This window comes from Eretmochelys imbricata, chromosome 9 (assembly GCF_965152235.1).
Source record: "Eretmochelys imbricata isolate rEreImb1 chromosome 9, rEreImb1.hap1, whole genome shotgun sequence".
NCBI classification, from domain to species: domain Eukaryota; kingdom Metazoa; phylum Chordata; order Testudines; family Cheloniidae; genus Eretmochelys; species Eretmochelys imbricata.
In genome coordinates this window covers 58,564,172-58,579,747 of record NC_135580.1, presented here as the reverse complement: position 1 = coordinate 58,579,747, position 15,576 = coordinate 58,564,172, and the positions used below count along the sequence as shown (strand labels likewise).

The 15,576-nt window shown below is 52.4% G+C and overlaps 1 protein-coding gene across 4 annotated transcripts in view; it reads left to right on the top strand.

The window, feature by feature from the left end:
- The window catches only part of DGKK (diacylglycerol kinase kappa), a 154,074-nt gene that overhangs the window by 118,193 nt on the left and 20,305 nt on the right, over nt 1–15,576 (top strand). For all 4 annotated transcript variants that reach the window (XM_077825820.1, XM_077825821.1, XM_077825822.1 and 1 more), the window contains exons 16-19: nt 9,540–9,641; nt 11,090–11,189; nt 12,777–12,884; nt 14,940–15,036. In XM_077825820.1, the coding sequence (XP_077681946.1) occupies nt 9,540–9,641; nt 11,090–11,189; nt 12,777–12,884; nt 14,940–15,036 (407 nt within the window). The remainder of the gene's footprint in view (nt 1–9,539; nt 9,642–11,089; nt 11,190–12,776; nt 12,885–14,939; nt 15,037–15,576) is intronic.

Genomic DNA, 15,576 nt, shown 5'->3' with positions numbered 1-15,576 from the left:
ATCAATATAGCGCAAGTAGAGTAGGGGCTTTAGGGGACGAGAGCTGAGGAAGCGTTGTTCTAAATCAGCCATAAAAATGTTGGCATACTGTGGGGCCATGCGGGTACCCATAGCAGTGCCGCTGATCTGAAGGTATACATTGTCCCCAAATGTGAAATAGTTATGGGTAAGGACAAAGTCACAAAGTTCAGCCACCAGGTTAGCCGTGACATTATCGGGGATAGTGTTCCTGACGGCTTGTAGTCCATCTTTGTGTGGAATGTTGGTGTAGAGGGCTTCTACATCCATATGGCCAGGATGGTGTTATCAGGAAGATCACCGATGGATTGAAGTTTCCTCAGGAAGTCAGTGGTGTCTCGAAGGTAGCTGGGAGTGCTGGTAGCGTAGGGCCTGAGGAGGGAGTCTACATAGCCAGACAATCCTGCTGTCAGGGTGCCAATGCCTGAAATGATGGGGCGCCCAGGAGTTCCAGGTTTATGGATCTTGGGTAGTAGATAGAATATCCCAGGTCGGGGTTCCAGGGGTGTGTCTGTGCGGATTTGATCTTGTGCTTTTTCAGGAAGTTTCTTGAGCATATGCTGTAGTTGCTTTTGGTAACTCTCAGTGGGATCATAGGGTAATGGCTTGTAGAAACTCCTGTTGGAGAGCTGCCGAGCAGCCTCTTGTTCATATTCCGACCTATTCATGATGACAACAGCACCTCCTTTGTCAGCCTTTTTGATTATGATGTCAGAGTTGTTTCTGAGGCTGTGGATGGCATTGCGTTCCGCATGGCTGAGGTTATGGGGCAAGTGATGCTGCTTTTCCACAATTTCAGCCCGTGCTGAAACTAAAACCCCTCCAACGCATTATTAAGGATCTACAACCTATCCTAAAGGATGACCCAACACTCTCACAAATCTTGGGAGACAGGCCAGTCCTTGCCTACAGACAGCCCCGCAACCTGAAGCAAATACTCACCAACAACCACATACCACACAACAGAACCACTAACCCAGGAACTTATCCTTGCAACAAAGCCCGTTGCCAATTGTGCCCACATATCTATTCAGGGGACACCATCACAGGGCCTAATAACATCAGCCACACTATCAGAGGCTCGTTCACCTGCACATCCACCAATGTGATTTATGCCATCATGTGCCAGCAATGCTCCTCTGCCATGTACATTGGTCAAACTGGACAGTCTCTACGTAAAAGAATAAATGGACACAAATCAGATGTCAAGAATTATAACATTCATAAACCAGTCGGAGAACACTTCAATCTCTCTGGTCACGCAATCACAGACATGAAGGTCGCTATCTTAAAACAAAAAAACTTCAAATCCAGACTCCAGCGAGAAACTGCTGAATTGGAATTCATTTGCAAATTGGATACTATTAATTTAGGCTTAAATAGAGACTGGGAGTGGCTAAGTCATTATGTAAGGTAGCCTATTTCCTCTTGTTTTTTCCTACCCCCCCCCCCCCCAGATGTTCTGGTTTAACTTGGATTTAAACTTGGAGAGTGGTCAGTTTGGACGAGCTATTACCAGCAGGAGAGTGAGTCTGTGTGTGTATGGGGGTGGGTTTTTGGAGGGGGGTGAGGGAGTGAGAGAACCTGGATTTGTGCAGGAAATGGCCTAACTTCATTATCATGCACATTGTGTAAAGAGTTGTCACTTTGGATGGGCTATCACCAGCAGGAGAGTGAATTTGTGTGGGGGGGTGGAGGGTGAGAAAACCTGGATTTGTGCTGGAAATGGCCTAACCTGAAGATTACTTTAGATAAGCTATTACCAGCAGGACAGTGGGGTGGGAGGAGGTATTGTTTCATATTCTCTGTGTATATATAAAGTCTGCTGCAGTTTCCACGGTATGCATCTGATGAAGTGAGCTGTAGCTCACGAAAGCTCATGCTCAAATAAATTGGTTAGTCTCTAAGGTGCCACAAGTACTCCTTTTCTTTTTGCGAATACAGACTAACACGGCTGTTACTCTGAAACCTGTCATTAGTTAGTTAAGTTAGGGTCCCAGTGGGGACTTTGCCCCAGGCGGGGCATGCCCTGGTCTCCCAGGTTTAAGCCCTGCTCAGACTACAGCAGGTCTATGCCTGTGAGTGACCCCCATAGCAGCTTCCTTAAGTGCTTGGGGGAGTCACACGTTAAGAAGCGATGCCGGATCTGCAAAAACTTTTGGCCCCACACCCAGAAACAACGGGATATCCGCCTCAGTACTCTCCAGATGGAGTCTGCCCTCTGTCTGTCTTCCGAGCCATCCAGGCAGGTCGCACTGAGCGCCTCAGCCTCTGTGCGCAGTGCATCGCTGGCACCTGGCTCCTCCTGGCACTGTTTGCCATCGCCAGTGCCGAAGAGGAAGGCCAACAAGCATTCCCCGGCGCCAAACAAGAAGGCCCAGGGGTCACCTACCAAGGGACCCGGGCCTGCCCACCAGGCTACTCTGGAGCCATGCAATTGTGCCTCCCCGGTTGAGGCTCCCAGCCCCCTTAAAGGTCCGCCACCAACTCCTGGGAGTGATATGGGACCCATACCTCTGCCTGCACCGTCATCATCGCAGGCTCCCCAGGTGCAGAGAGAGCACAGTTCTCCACCTCCTCTGATGATGACCCTGGTGCTGCAGGACCCGGCTAAGGTTCCCCAAGAGGGCAAGCTCACCGTTAAGACCCCTCAGGGGATAGGGGAACACCGTCAGTTGCCAGACAGAAGACATCAATCTTCTCTGCCGCGTCGAGAATCCAGGTGCAGGTCCGAGTCGCATTGTCGGTCACCCAGGCTGGCATCCAGATTCCCTGGCGCTACTCTCTGGCACGGGGTCAACACTTCCCCTACTATTCCCAGCACTGCTCACTGTCTCACCAGTCATCCTCCAGGCGTCAGTCCTGATCACCGGCACGGTGGGAATGTTCCCTGTCTTGGCACCGGTCTCCTTGGCACCGGTACCACTCTCCCCAGTACAGTCACCGGTCAATTACACCAGGTCACCGGTCACTGGAAGTCATGACCAGTAAACAAACGCAGACATCGATGGAGCTCCTCGCTGGTAGCTGGAAGGTGGTTCCTCTGGTACAGAAGGCCAGTTCAGCCCATCGCCCAGGTCCCATCGGCGTGATTGGGCACCGGAATCCGCTTCCTTGTCTGCGGCATCGCAGTGGCAGCACAGCCAGTGGCCAACATAGTGGCCATATTGGAGTGTGTGTGGCATACCGGTTATGACAATGCCCCCTTCCTTGGTGGCCATGTTGAAGCATTGGTCGGCAGCCCCACCGGGCCCGGTACCGGAAGCCTGTTCTGAGGTCGGGGCGGAGGAACCTGTGCCCACCCCCAAGTCTCCTTTTTCGACTGTGGGCAAGACCCCCGCACCTCCATCTGTGGTCCAGTCTTCCTCGTTGTCCCTGGACAAGGGGGTCACCGGACCTTTTAGAGCTAGCTCACCAGATGACTTCAGGGAGCATCAAGCCCTAACTCTGGCACGTGGCCGAGAACTTGGGGCTTGAGGTGCAGTAGATGGTGGGATATGCGGGGACACCCTCTTCAATGTCCTCTCGGCCTCTACGCTCACCCGCGTTGCCCTGCCCATACAGGACAGAGTCCTCAAGATCTCCAAAACCCTGTGGCAGACCCCCTCCTCCATCCCTGCCACCTCGAAATGGGCAGAGAAAAAGTACTTTGTGCTGGCCATAAGTTTCAAATACCTTTATACCCACCCACCCCAGGGCTGGTTGTGTCTGTGGCCAACGAGAAAGACAGACAGGTCCCCACCTCTTCCACTCCCAAAGACAAAGAGGACAAAAAACTCAATTTATTCGGGAGAAAAATGTATTCCGCCCCCAGCCTGCAGTTCCGGATGGCAAACAATCAGGCCCTGCTAGTCCAGTACAATTTAATCTTCAGGATAGTCTTAAAAAGTTCCAGGAATCCCTCCTTCAGGGTCTGGCCCAGGAGTTGGGCATGCTGGTGGAGAAGGGCACAGCAGCAGCTAGATGTTCCCTGCAGAAGGCATGGGACATGGCAGATTCAGCAGCAAGGGTGGTCGCATCAGCAGTGGTTGTGCAGTGTAGTTCCTGGCTCTAGACTGCAGGCCTCTCCCAGGAGATGAAGGCCTCAATCCAGAATCTCCGTTTTGACAGAGTTGGTCTGTTGTCAGATTAAATGGATGCCAGGCTGCATGGGTTGAAGGACACCAGGACTACCCTTCGCTCGTTGGGCATGCACATACCTCAATCAGCCAGGAAGCCCTTTCAGCCATAGCCGCCGCCAAGGCCCTGGCAGCCTTGTCAGGGACCTACGAGGAGAAGGGACACTGGTTTTAGTCATTGTCTCCTTTCTTCCTCCCGTTCACCAGACCAGCCTGGGCCGCCAAACACCCAGGGGGACAGAAGCAATCATTTTGAGGGATGAGAGTGACGCCCCCAATCAGCCAACTGGACCCTACCTGCCTTTCCTTGACTGCCTTTTCCCCTACCACTCAGCCTGGTCGCAGGTTACATCAGTCTGCTGGGTCCAGGACATAGTGCCTTGGGGCTATACTCTGCAATTCTTGGCCGCCCCTCCCCTGCCACTTTCCCATCCCTCTTCAGGGACCTTTCTCATGAGCAACTCCTTGTTTAGGAGGTCGAGAAGCTCCTGGGCTTGGAGGCTATAGAGGAGGTTCCTCAGGACATGGAAGGAAGAGGATTCTATTCATGTTATTTCCTAATCCCGAAGGCCAAAGGGGGCCTCAGACCTATCCTGGATCTGCGTGGCCTCAACAAGTCTCTCAAGAAGTTGAAGTTCCACATGGTCTCCCTGGCCTCCATCATCCCTTCCCTGGATCCAGGGGACTGATACGCTGCTTTTGACTTAAAGGACGCTTACTTTCATGTCTCCATATTCCCGGGACACAGGCGTTTCCTGCGTTTCATAATGGCCAGGCGTCACTTCCAGTTCACAGCGCTACCCTTTGGCCTCCAGGGTGTTCAGGAAATGCGTGGCACTGGTACCGGCTTACCTGAGACATCAAAGGGTCCAGATCTTCCCATAGCTCAATGACTGGCTCATCAAGGGCAGGTCTTCAGAGCAGGTGCAATGGAGCCTCGATCTGGTGCAGTCCATCTGCAACGATCTGGGCCTGTTAATAAACACAGAGAAGTCCACATTAACACTCGTTCAACGCATAATGTTTATTGGAGTGATTCTCAACTCCACATTGGCCAGGGTCTTCCTTCTGGAAGTGTGTTTTCAGGCCATGTTGGACTTGATCGCCCACATAAAGAGCCATCTGCTCACCACGGCCCTCACATGCCTGCGATTGATAGGCCACGTGGCCGCATGCATATACGTGGTCAGCCATGCTTGACTTCATTAGCAGCCTTTGCAAAGGTGGCTGGCCTTGGTTTATATCTCCAGCAGACACACCTTGGACCGAGTGGTCACAGTGCTGAGTCATGTCCTCTTGTCCCTGAATTGGTGGCTGAATCCCGAGTTGGTGCTGCAGGTGATTCCCTTCGTGACCCCGTCTCCAATGCTCACCTTGGTCTTGGACGCGTCGGATCTGGGCTGGGGACACCACCTGTGTGAGCTCAACACCCAGGGCTGCTGGCTACAAAATGATCTAGCCCTTCATATCAACATCAGAGAGCTCAGAGCTGTTCGCCTGGCCTGCCAGGTGTTTTTGCCCCACCTGAAGGGCAGGGTGGTACAGGTCCTGATGGACAATACAGCCACGATGTCTTACATCAACAGGCAGGGGGACGCCAGGTCTTTGGCCCTTTGTATGGAGGCGCTCAGCCTCTGGGACTTCTGTGGGCAGTGCAACATTTATTTGGTGGCTGCCCACCTGCTTAGAGCCAAGAACGTTTTGGAAGATTGGCTCAGCAGGACTTTGTCTTGCCACAAATGGTCGCTCCATCCAGAGGTGGTCAGCCTCATCTTCCACATGTGGGGGACTGCCCAGGTGGACCTGTTTTGTGTCCAGACAGAACAGGAAGTGCCATGTGTTGTGTTCTCTGCAGGGTAAGGACAAGGGCTCACTGTCAGACACCTTCCTGATCCTGTGGTTGGGAGCACTGATATACGCCTTCCTACCAGTACCATTGATCCACAAGATCCTGTTAAAGGTGAAGCAAGACAGAGCATCTGTTATCCTCATAGCCCCAGCATGGCCTTGTCAGCACTAGTTCGGCATGCTGCTGAGTCTTTCAGCAGCCACCCTGTTGCAGCTACCTCTTCGGACGGATCTGCTGTCCCAGAACCACGGCAACTTGCTGCACCTGAACCTGTCATTGCTGCACTTGGCAGCTTGGCTGTTGCTTGGCTGAGTATGGATGAGCAGGAGTGCTCTGCTAGTGTCCAACAGGTCCTGCTGGGAAGCAGGAAACCCTCCACCAGGACTACCTATGTGGCAAAGTGGAAGTGGTTCACGTGTTGGTCCTCGGACCGGCACATTCCTGCTGCAATACCCGCTGCAGGACATCCTGGGCTATTTACTTTACCGTAAGCTCCCAGGCCTGTCCGCTATCTTCCATCTGCCTGGCGACCGTTTTGGCATTCCTCCATTTCAAGGCTGGTCGGTCTTCGCCCATCCCATGATGGCGCGGTTCTTGAAATGTCTGGAGTGCCTTTACCTGCATGTCTGGGACCCGGTTCCCCCTTGGGACCTGAATCTTGTGCTGTCGAGGCTCATGGGTCACCCCTTCAAACCTCTGGCTTCCTGCTGTCTTCCTCTTCTCTCCTGGAAGGTCTGTCTACTTGGTCACCATGACTTCGGCCTGCAGGGTGTCCAAGTTCAGGGCGCTCATGTCGGAGCTGCCATATAAGGCCTTCTGTAAGGACGAAGGCCAGCTGCATCTGCACCCAGCCTTTCTGCCCAAGGCTGCCTCCCAGTTCCACACTGGTCAAGATATTTACTTACCAGTCCTTGTCCAAAGCCTCATATGACGGATGACAAGCGCAGGCTGCGTACCCTGGATGTCAGACGGGCGCTGGCCTTCTACATAGATAGAACAAGACCGTTCCATAAATCAATGTGGTTGTTTGTTGCTGTCGCTGCCAGAATGAAAGGTCACCCAGTGTCTGTCCAGAGAATCTCATCTTCGATCACAGCCTGCATCTGCTACTGCTACGAGTTGGCAAAGGTGCCCCTACTGGTGATCGTGATGGCTCATTCGAGTAGGGTGCAGGCGTCATCAGCAGCCTTCCTGGCACAAGTGCTAATCCAAGAGATCTGTTGGGCCACCACCTGGTCATTCGTCCACACGTTTGCGTCACACTACGTGCTGACCCAGCAGGCTCGAGATGATGCTAGGTTTGGGAGAGCTGTGCTACAAGCTGCAAGACCGTGAGCTCCAAGCCCACCTCCATTGATTCTGCTTTTGAGTCACCTAGACTGGAACAGACATGAGCAAGCACTCGAAGAAGAAAAAATGGTTATCTTCCATTTGTAACGGTGGTTCTTCGAGATGCAGGTCGTGTCCATTCCATTCCCCGCCCTCCTGCCCCTCTGTCGGAGTTGTTGGCCAGAAGGAACTGAGAGGGTGTAGGGTGGCAGCGCCTGATATTCAGACGCATGAGTGCAGCACTCCCGGGGGTGCCAAAGCCGGCCCTTCGGGTATTGCTAAGGCAAAAATCTTTGATGACTGCGCATGTGGGCACGCACACATCTATTATGGAATGGACACGAGCAACACATCTCGAAGAACAACAGTTACGAAAGATAGGTAACCATTTATTTTTTAATGCTCAGCACTTCCAAAAATCAAGCCAGATGTGGCCAGGCAGGATGCCCAAAACAGAGGCCCCTCACAGCATAGGCCCCTGCTGATCATTTTGGCCTGGACCCTTCTGTGCCTCAGTTTCCCCCTCAGTGAAGTTGGGACACTGAGTCACCAGAGTGAATCACTCAGAGGTGACTCTAATAAAAGTCAGGGAGCGCACCCTGGTGGCTAATCCAGGAGCAGCATCCCTGAATGCCAGCGGCATTGCTCCTGGCTGGTGGGTCACAGGTCCTGGCACCTGGGGTACAGGAAGAAGCCCAAAGAGCAGGCGTCCCCATCTCCTAGATGGTTCTGTCTGCCCTGTGAACTTCTCATCATGCTAGAGCATATGCCGGACCGCCTGGGTCTTTGGGAGTGGAAACACCTACAAGGGTCAGACCCATCAGCAGTGAGCTGGGGAGGCATCGGGTGCATCCAGGTGCTGGCTGGGCATCCCTAGGGTATGTCTAGATAGCAATGTAAGCCTGGGCTCAAGTCTAACCCCCCTTGCGTCCATGCTAACCTAGGTGCTAAGCTAGGGCATGGACTGCAGGGCTGGAGGGTCCGAGCCCGTGTTAAGCTGGGACCTAGTGTCCGAGCCCTATTGCTTTCCTGTGCACACAGCTTGACTCGGGTCCTGGAAGACCTCCGGATCTACCCCAGAGTTCCTGGCAGCAGAGGAGCAGCGCTGCAGGCAGCCAGCGCAGATGCTGGAAGCACCACTACTGCCTGGTCAAGCCCACTCCCCTTGCCTGCTCCGGCTCCTCCTCACTGCTGTGAGGAGCTTACTCGGAGCAGGGAGCAAAGCTGACTGGTGGGAGGCAGCTCCTGGGTGCCAGGGTATTGAGGGTCATCCCTGCCCCAGCCCTGCTGAGCCGGGAGCTCTGCTGCTCCCCCTCCCTGCAGGGCAGCCGCTTAGTCCTGCTCTGCTCTCTGTCCCTTCCCCCAAGGCCTCCCCACCCCCCCGGGGCTGTGTTTGCAGGTACGCCCGGGCTGCATGCACTGTCAGGTGAGAGAGTGTGAGCCAGTTCCAAAACTTCCCCACAGCCTCCCAGGGATCCCTTATCCCTGCCGCCCGTGTGCGGCGGGGGCAGGGCTAAGGGATCCCAAGGATGCTGGAGCACCCTGCATCCCAAGCCCAGGGGATGCCCTTGACCGCTCCGCAGCCGGCAGCAGCCAGGCTGGGGGTGTGTGTTCTTCCTCGGACACCTCCATTCAAAACAACAGACAACAATAAATAAAAACCAGCCCAAGAAAAATCCTGTTATTGACCAGCCCATGGTGCAGTCTGGCAGCCCTAGTTACCTTTAGAACAGGCGCCTGTCCTGGGCATTTTCCTGCCCATGTGACTCAGCCCAGTGGGGAACCCAGTTCTCAGGTTAGGGGCAGTTCAGAATAAAGCCTTCTCACATGGCTGTGTGCTCCCGGGACAGCCACCACAGGAGTCATTATGTGTTTCTGAGTCCCATCAGTATCATGTCACAATTGGGAAATAGGCAGGGCAGGAGAGTTTTCCCACAGTGCACCATATTCCTAGGGCTAGAGTTTCAACAGGGTGGGGGGCAGTAGGAACTCTGGGATATGGTTACTTTGACTTGGGTCTGCGCACTTGGGTGCCAGAGCCCTAGGTTTGAGCATGGGTCAGCAAATCCTTAACCTAGGGTTAAAATGCAGTGTAGATGCTCCAGCCCAGGGTTCCCTGACATGGATCAGCTGACTCGAGTCCCATGAACCCTGGGCTGACACTGCTGTGTAGCCATACCCCTACAGTTGGCTTTACATTGCATGCCTTGCCTGTTCCCGTGTAGCTGTGGATGAGCAGAACAAGCAGACTCAAGCTTATCGGAGCATCACGGCTTCCGGCAAGAAGGACAGCTTGGAAGAGTTCAGCAAAGAGACCGAAATCCTTGGTAAGGCTCCGGCTGGTTCATGCAGCCCACTCCCCGTTCAGGATCATGGACTCTTCCACGTCACTCGTTATTTAAAGTGATTGGAGAAGCTGGAACCAAGGCAGGACTGGGGGTGGCAAATACACAGATTAAAGGGGCCCCGTTTTCCAAAGTGGAGGCCCCCCAGCTACGTACTACAGTGCATCTGTGACTGTGAGAAGGACTCCTGGTTGCTGTTGTGTAACTGGCTGGGGGAATCGGTCTTGGGCTCACCTTTGCTACCTGCACAGTGCCTGGAGCAATCTAAACACCAGTCTCAGAGCACAGCAGACAGGCCAAACCAGGATAAGCCTGGAGATTTCCAGCCATCAGAATGCTAGGGCCATGTGCGATGTGAGTGTGCCGTGGGATTGCACACGTCGTCTGCCCAAGCTACGCCCATGCCCACCATTGGGTGTCTCAGAGCTGGTGATGTTTGGACAGTCAGGCCTTGGCAGTGTGGGCACTGGCCGGAGGCTGCAGAGGGATCCTGGCCTGGGCGTTCCAAGGGAAATTGACTAGCTGTGTGCGGGGGGCTGTGGAGGCTCTGACAGACTGGCAGGCCATGTCCATAGGCAGCAAGTTATATGGGCCCATGGTGCCCGTGCTCCACCAATATTCAGGAATGTGGGCCTGGGGTCCCAGCTGCCTGCCCCGCACCCATCCCCGGGTGTGGCCCCAGCCTTGGCCCCCTTAACCCTGTTCATCTAGCTCCTCCCAGAGACGTGGCCTGGGGCAGGACTTGGACCTGTTCTGGGCACGACCAAAAATTATACAAACCTGGCATCCATGGTCGTGTCCTGCAGGGACCATAGCAGAGGAGTCCAACTCTCTGGAATGGGGCAGGGGTGCTGGGCTCCACCTTGAGCCATCAGTGTGTGTGCTGGAAATCAATAATACCTGGGGCTCCCCCTGCTGGCAGGAGAGCAGTAGGAGCCTGATCCAAAGCTGATTGAGGTCAATGGAAGGTCTTCTGTTGACTGAGGGCCTGATCCAAAGCCAATTTAAGTGGCTAACAAACCCCCCATGCCCTGACCCCCGCTGATGGTAGGGAAGGAGCGCAGTGTGTATTGCACCCTCCATTATCAAAGCAGGGTGAGAAGGGAGAATTGAGTGCAGATAATCAGGAGACAAAATGTCCAGGCCCTTTGCAAGGGATTTACAAATCATGTCATCTGACCTGCCCATAATCCGGGTGTGTAGGGCCACACCTAGCACTCACCCCTAGGGGCATGTTCCATTTAAAGTGGCAGCATGCAAAGTGCTTAGCAGAGTGCCCCATTGGGGTCCCCTCTGCACTCAGCAGTTAAGGGGCCTCTTAGTGCGGTGTTGGGGGCTCAGGAAGGCAGGGTAGGGGTAGGATGCAGGGTATACGCTTGTTAAGAGCAGGGGCGCTGCTGGCTACTAAAGAGCATCTCCCCTTTGTCCAGGTTCCCGGCGTGGTACGGTGACCTCCACTACGTCGTCCATCCTCCTGGATAGACCTGACAGCTTCAGCACCATCCATTTCACCGAGGATCCCAACACCATGTGAGTACGTGCTCTGGGCAAAGTTAATCCCTAGTGCATGTCCAAGCCTCCGATGCTGCCCCCCGGGACATAGGGTAGGGCTCTTATTCCCATTTGACACAGGAGAACTGAGGCCCAGGTAAGGAAATGACTTGCCAAAAGCTGCAAAGGACACATGGCTTCTCCTTTATCAACACTTGACCTTAACCTCAGTCTCAATCATTATCAGCCTTTCACCAGCCAGTTTTCCTCCTCTTTCCCGGAGAGTCTCATATAGGGCTCTCTTCATTCTGATTGGCTGACAAGAGGGGTTTGTGTTGCAGTGGAACTTTCCATTCTCGCGCGTGGGGGGGTTCTCTCCACACTGCCAAAAGTAAGGTGAAGGGGGCTGCTCGCAGCCTCTGGTTTGAGGGCATCCTGTTCCTTGAGGGTCCAGGTGTGTCTCCCCTAGTACCACTAATTGACACTTGGTCACCCTCCTCCTCACCGTGACCCACGACTTTGTCATCACCAGGGCTGGGTGACAGCCATGTGCTCTACCTGTGCAAGCCAACTAGTGCAGAATGCAGCGACCAGCCAGCTTGGTGGAGTGCATCATCTGGGCTTCAGGCGCTGTGGCTGTTGCTGGAGCTGTAGGTGTATAATACGTTCAAGCTGGGATCTGCAAAGGCATCTCAGAGTTATGCAGTGAGCTCCCCTGTGGGGAAAAAATTGATTATCTGTTAGCTGGAATTGATCAATTTTAGAGATTCTGGATTTAATTAAAACCAAAACATTTAGACGTGTCTATCTCTCTGTCTGTCTGTCTGACTATTACAGCAATGTCTGAGTGCTGTCCCCGCAATACAGATTGGTGAAAGCAGAATCCTCAACACAGCCTGCCTAACTCTCCTCGCTTTAACCTCACAAGATATTACCGGGAATCTGCTCCTTCACCTATCCTTGTTAAATCAATGACTGAATTAAAAAGCCAGGGTCTGATTCTCCTCTGGCACTGGTGTAAATCTGGAGCCCCTCCACTGAAGCTTATGGAATTACATCCATGGAAAATTGGCATAAATGAGACCAGAATCAGCCCCTGGCTGTTTAAGATCAGTAAATTGTCTGTGGGTCGTCAGCCAACAATCTGTCTGGCTAAAGCACGTATGGTTGGTATCATTAAGCAATGCCAGGGGAGCAGACAGTATCTTTTGCGGAGATGGTAATAGATTGTGGCGTGGCTAGCTGAAGGTTTGCCTGGCTTTGCCAACTTGAGAAATGTAATAATGGCCTGGCCTGGGGCACACTATTATTATTTTGCAATGGGGTTATTACACACAGTAATGTCAACCCTTTGTGTTTAATGGGGACTAGAAACTTGGCTATGACATCACTGACAGCCAATCAGACATGGCTGTGACATCACTGACAGCCAATCACAAAGCTCCAATTGTCTCTAACATTCTAAAACCCCTTCAAAACCCAAAATAAATCTCAAGGACTCTCATACGGATGTTTCAATAATGGGGCTGATATTTTCATTCTGCTGCCGTTTCCCGGTTCCACCCCCATGATCACTGCTGCATTGTTCTGTGTCCAAACCTCTCCTTCCCCATCTGCTGCTTTCAGACAATTCTCCGAAAGATGCGTCATGAATAACTACTTTGGCATAGGCCTGGATGCCAAAATCTCTCTGGAGTTCAACAACAAACGGGACGAGCACCCCAAAAAGTGCAGGTAGGCAAAAGAGCCCCCCTACCTTCCTCAAATGGAGAGTGCCTCAGGACAGGAGCAGAGGTCAGAAGTCCTTGATTGCTGAGTTCCCATTTCATGAGGGAGTCATCTATAAAGACACCCTCTGCCCCAGGGCATGCAACTCCAGGGGCGACCTGAGGGCGGGGGTGGGGGCTGTCTTTGGCCAGGTCTACACAAGGAAGGCTATACCAGTGCAAAGCACTCCTAGTGTGGACACAGCTTATACTGGCCAAGCTGTGCTTGCACCAGCATAGCTTATTCCAGCCGCCCCGAGTAAAACCAGTGACACCAGGACAAGCATATGTGGCCAGTCTAGCTGTGTCTACACCAGAGGCTTGTGCTGGCAAGTTACATCGGTCAGACCACACCTCTTCACGCCTGGCTGACAGCCATGCAGGCAGAATTCTGTAGTGTAGACAGAGCCTAAGTGATCTGCTGTTGGGCTGAGCGTCATGCTGCTCCTTATCTGTCATGAAGCCTCCACTGCTCTGACATGAGTCCGGATGTCTGATTAGCTGAAGGTGTCTATGGTGCCTGACTTGAATGGAGATGCAGCCACATGGTAATAATAACAGCTTGTTTAACAAGAGCCATGCACCAATGCCCTTCATCCCAGCATCTTCTAATACTCTGCAAACATTTGTTAATTAGGCTCCCGGACATTAACCCTTGTGAGGTGGGTAATTATAATTATCCCATTTTACAAAGGCCAGTGGGAACCAGCGGAAGTTTCACAAAATCAGATCCTATATATCTAGAGTAAACATACAACAATCAAGTATTACTAGCATCTGAGAGGGTCGTGGCAAGAACATGTAAACCTCTGGAGAGGAGCTCAGCTCACCGGACATCCTGAGATGGAATTGAATCCTGCTACTCAGTTACCTTGAATGGCATGTCTAGCAGGAAGGGTGTAGCAGAAAAAGAAGGGATGAAATGATGGCTGAATAACAATACTACCTAAGAGTTATACAGTGCTTTTTAGCTAGAGATTTCTTTACAAAGGAGGCAGTGCTATTATCTCTATTCTACACATGGGGAAACTGAGGCACAGAATGAGAAAGCAACTTACTCAAGGTCACTTAACAGGCCAGTGGTAGGAATAGAGCACAGGTCTTTGGAGTCCCAGTCTAGTGTCCTATCCACTAGGCCACACTGCCTTCCTGGATAAAGAGGGCTGTAGAGCATTGCCTTATGGAGGGAGACTCAAAAGAGTGGCACTATTTCATTTGGAGAGGAGAGCAGTAGCAGCTCTATAAAATGCTGAGTGATGCAGCGAATCAGGCATCCCTGTTTACTTTTTCTCCTACTCAAAGAGACATTCAGTGAAACTACAAGGTAACACATTAAAAACTGATAAGAGGAAATATTTTTACATAAGACATAATTAACCTGTGGAACTTGCTGCCACTGGATATCATGAAGGCGAAGCACTTAGCAGGATTCAGTAAAAGGATCAGACATTGCTGTGGAGAATGAGAACATAGACAGTTACATTGGATGGGGTTTTACACCAAGGGTTACAAACCCTCCTGTTTCAGGACATCAACCAGTCTTTGACCTGGGGGGAAGCAGCTTCCACTGTGGGCAGGTTATTCCTCGCCACTATCAGGTTCTTGCACCTGTCTTTGAAGCAGCTAGTGAGAAACAGGGTATGGGACTAGATTGTCAAATCTGGTCCTGCAATGTCTGTGTTGCCCGTTAATTACTATGCATGTCATTAGTTTAATCTCTTCCTCTGTTGTCTAATTTGCATATTTAAAAGTCAGTCTCATTGCACTGCTGTAACGAGGCTGTGGCCCATTGCGCCAGTGGTGACCAGGGCTTGGAGTTGTCTGCAGGACTGGTTTAACACAGATCCATGAGTTTCAGGACCATTGTGATCATGTCCTCTAATTCAGCTCAGAGACCCTCAGCCAGTGACTTCCCACCCAGGACTTCTGGCTGAGCTAGAGCATCTGTGTTAGACAGGTACCCAGGCTGGATTTAAAGCACCTACTCAGAGCTGTGTGTTTCTCTCCCCTTGCCCCACTGCAGCAGTCGCACCAAGAACATGATGTGGTATGGAGTGCTGGGGACCAAGGAGCTTCTGCAGAGGACCTACAAGAACCTGGAGCAGCGAGTCCAGCTGGAGGTAATCAGAGGTGCTGGCCTGGCCTGGGGGCCATAAATCACTGGGGGAGCATAGGAGCAGGAGCTTGTGTGTTCAGCTAAGTGAACATGCGCGGGCTCCTGGATAGATCCCTGTTCTCTGCCAGGCGTTGGGGTTTAGGTGCTGAGATACTGTAGGAATGGGGGCCACAGATAGAGCTAGAAGCTAGGCTGCCAGGCCACAGCAATGCTCATTTCTCAGTCCCCCTGCCTTAGTGCCAATCTCTTCTCCTGCTTTGTGTTTGCTTGTGTCATGGAAACTTCTTCCTTTGCAAGACGGAGCCCAAGCAGAGGCACGGAGTCCCAGTGCTAAGCAGGTTACTGAAAGCCCAAGCAGATATTCGTAGGAAAGCCAGGGGACTCTCCAGTTGTGTCTGTGCTGGAGGGGTGTGTGCATAGATTTCTCACCATTGCTCACCCCGGCACAGCATCACCTGGTGGTGCGAACAGGGGGAGCCCTAGTGTAGACAAGGCTCGTGCATTTTATTTTTAAACCAAGTATCCTGACCCTGCTTGGGTTGGA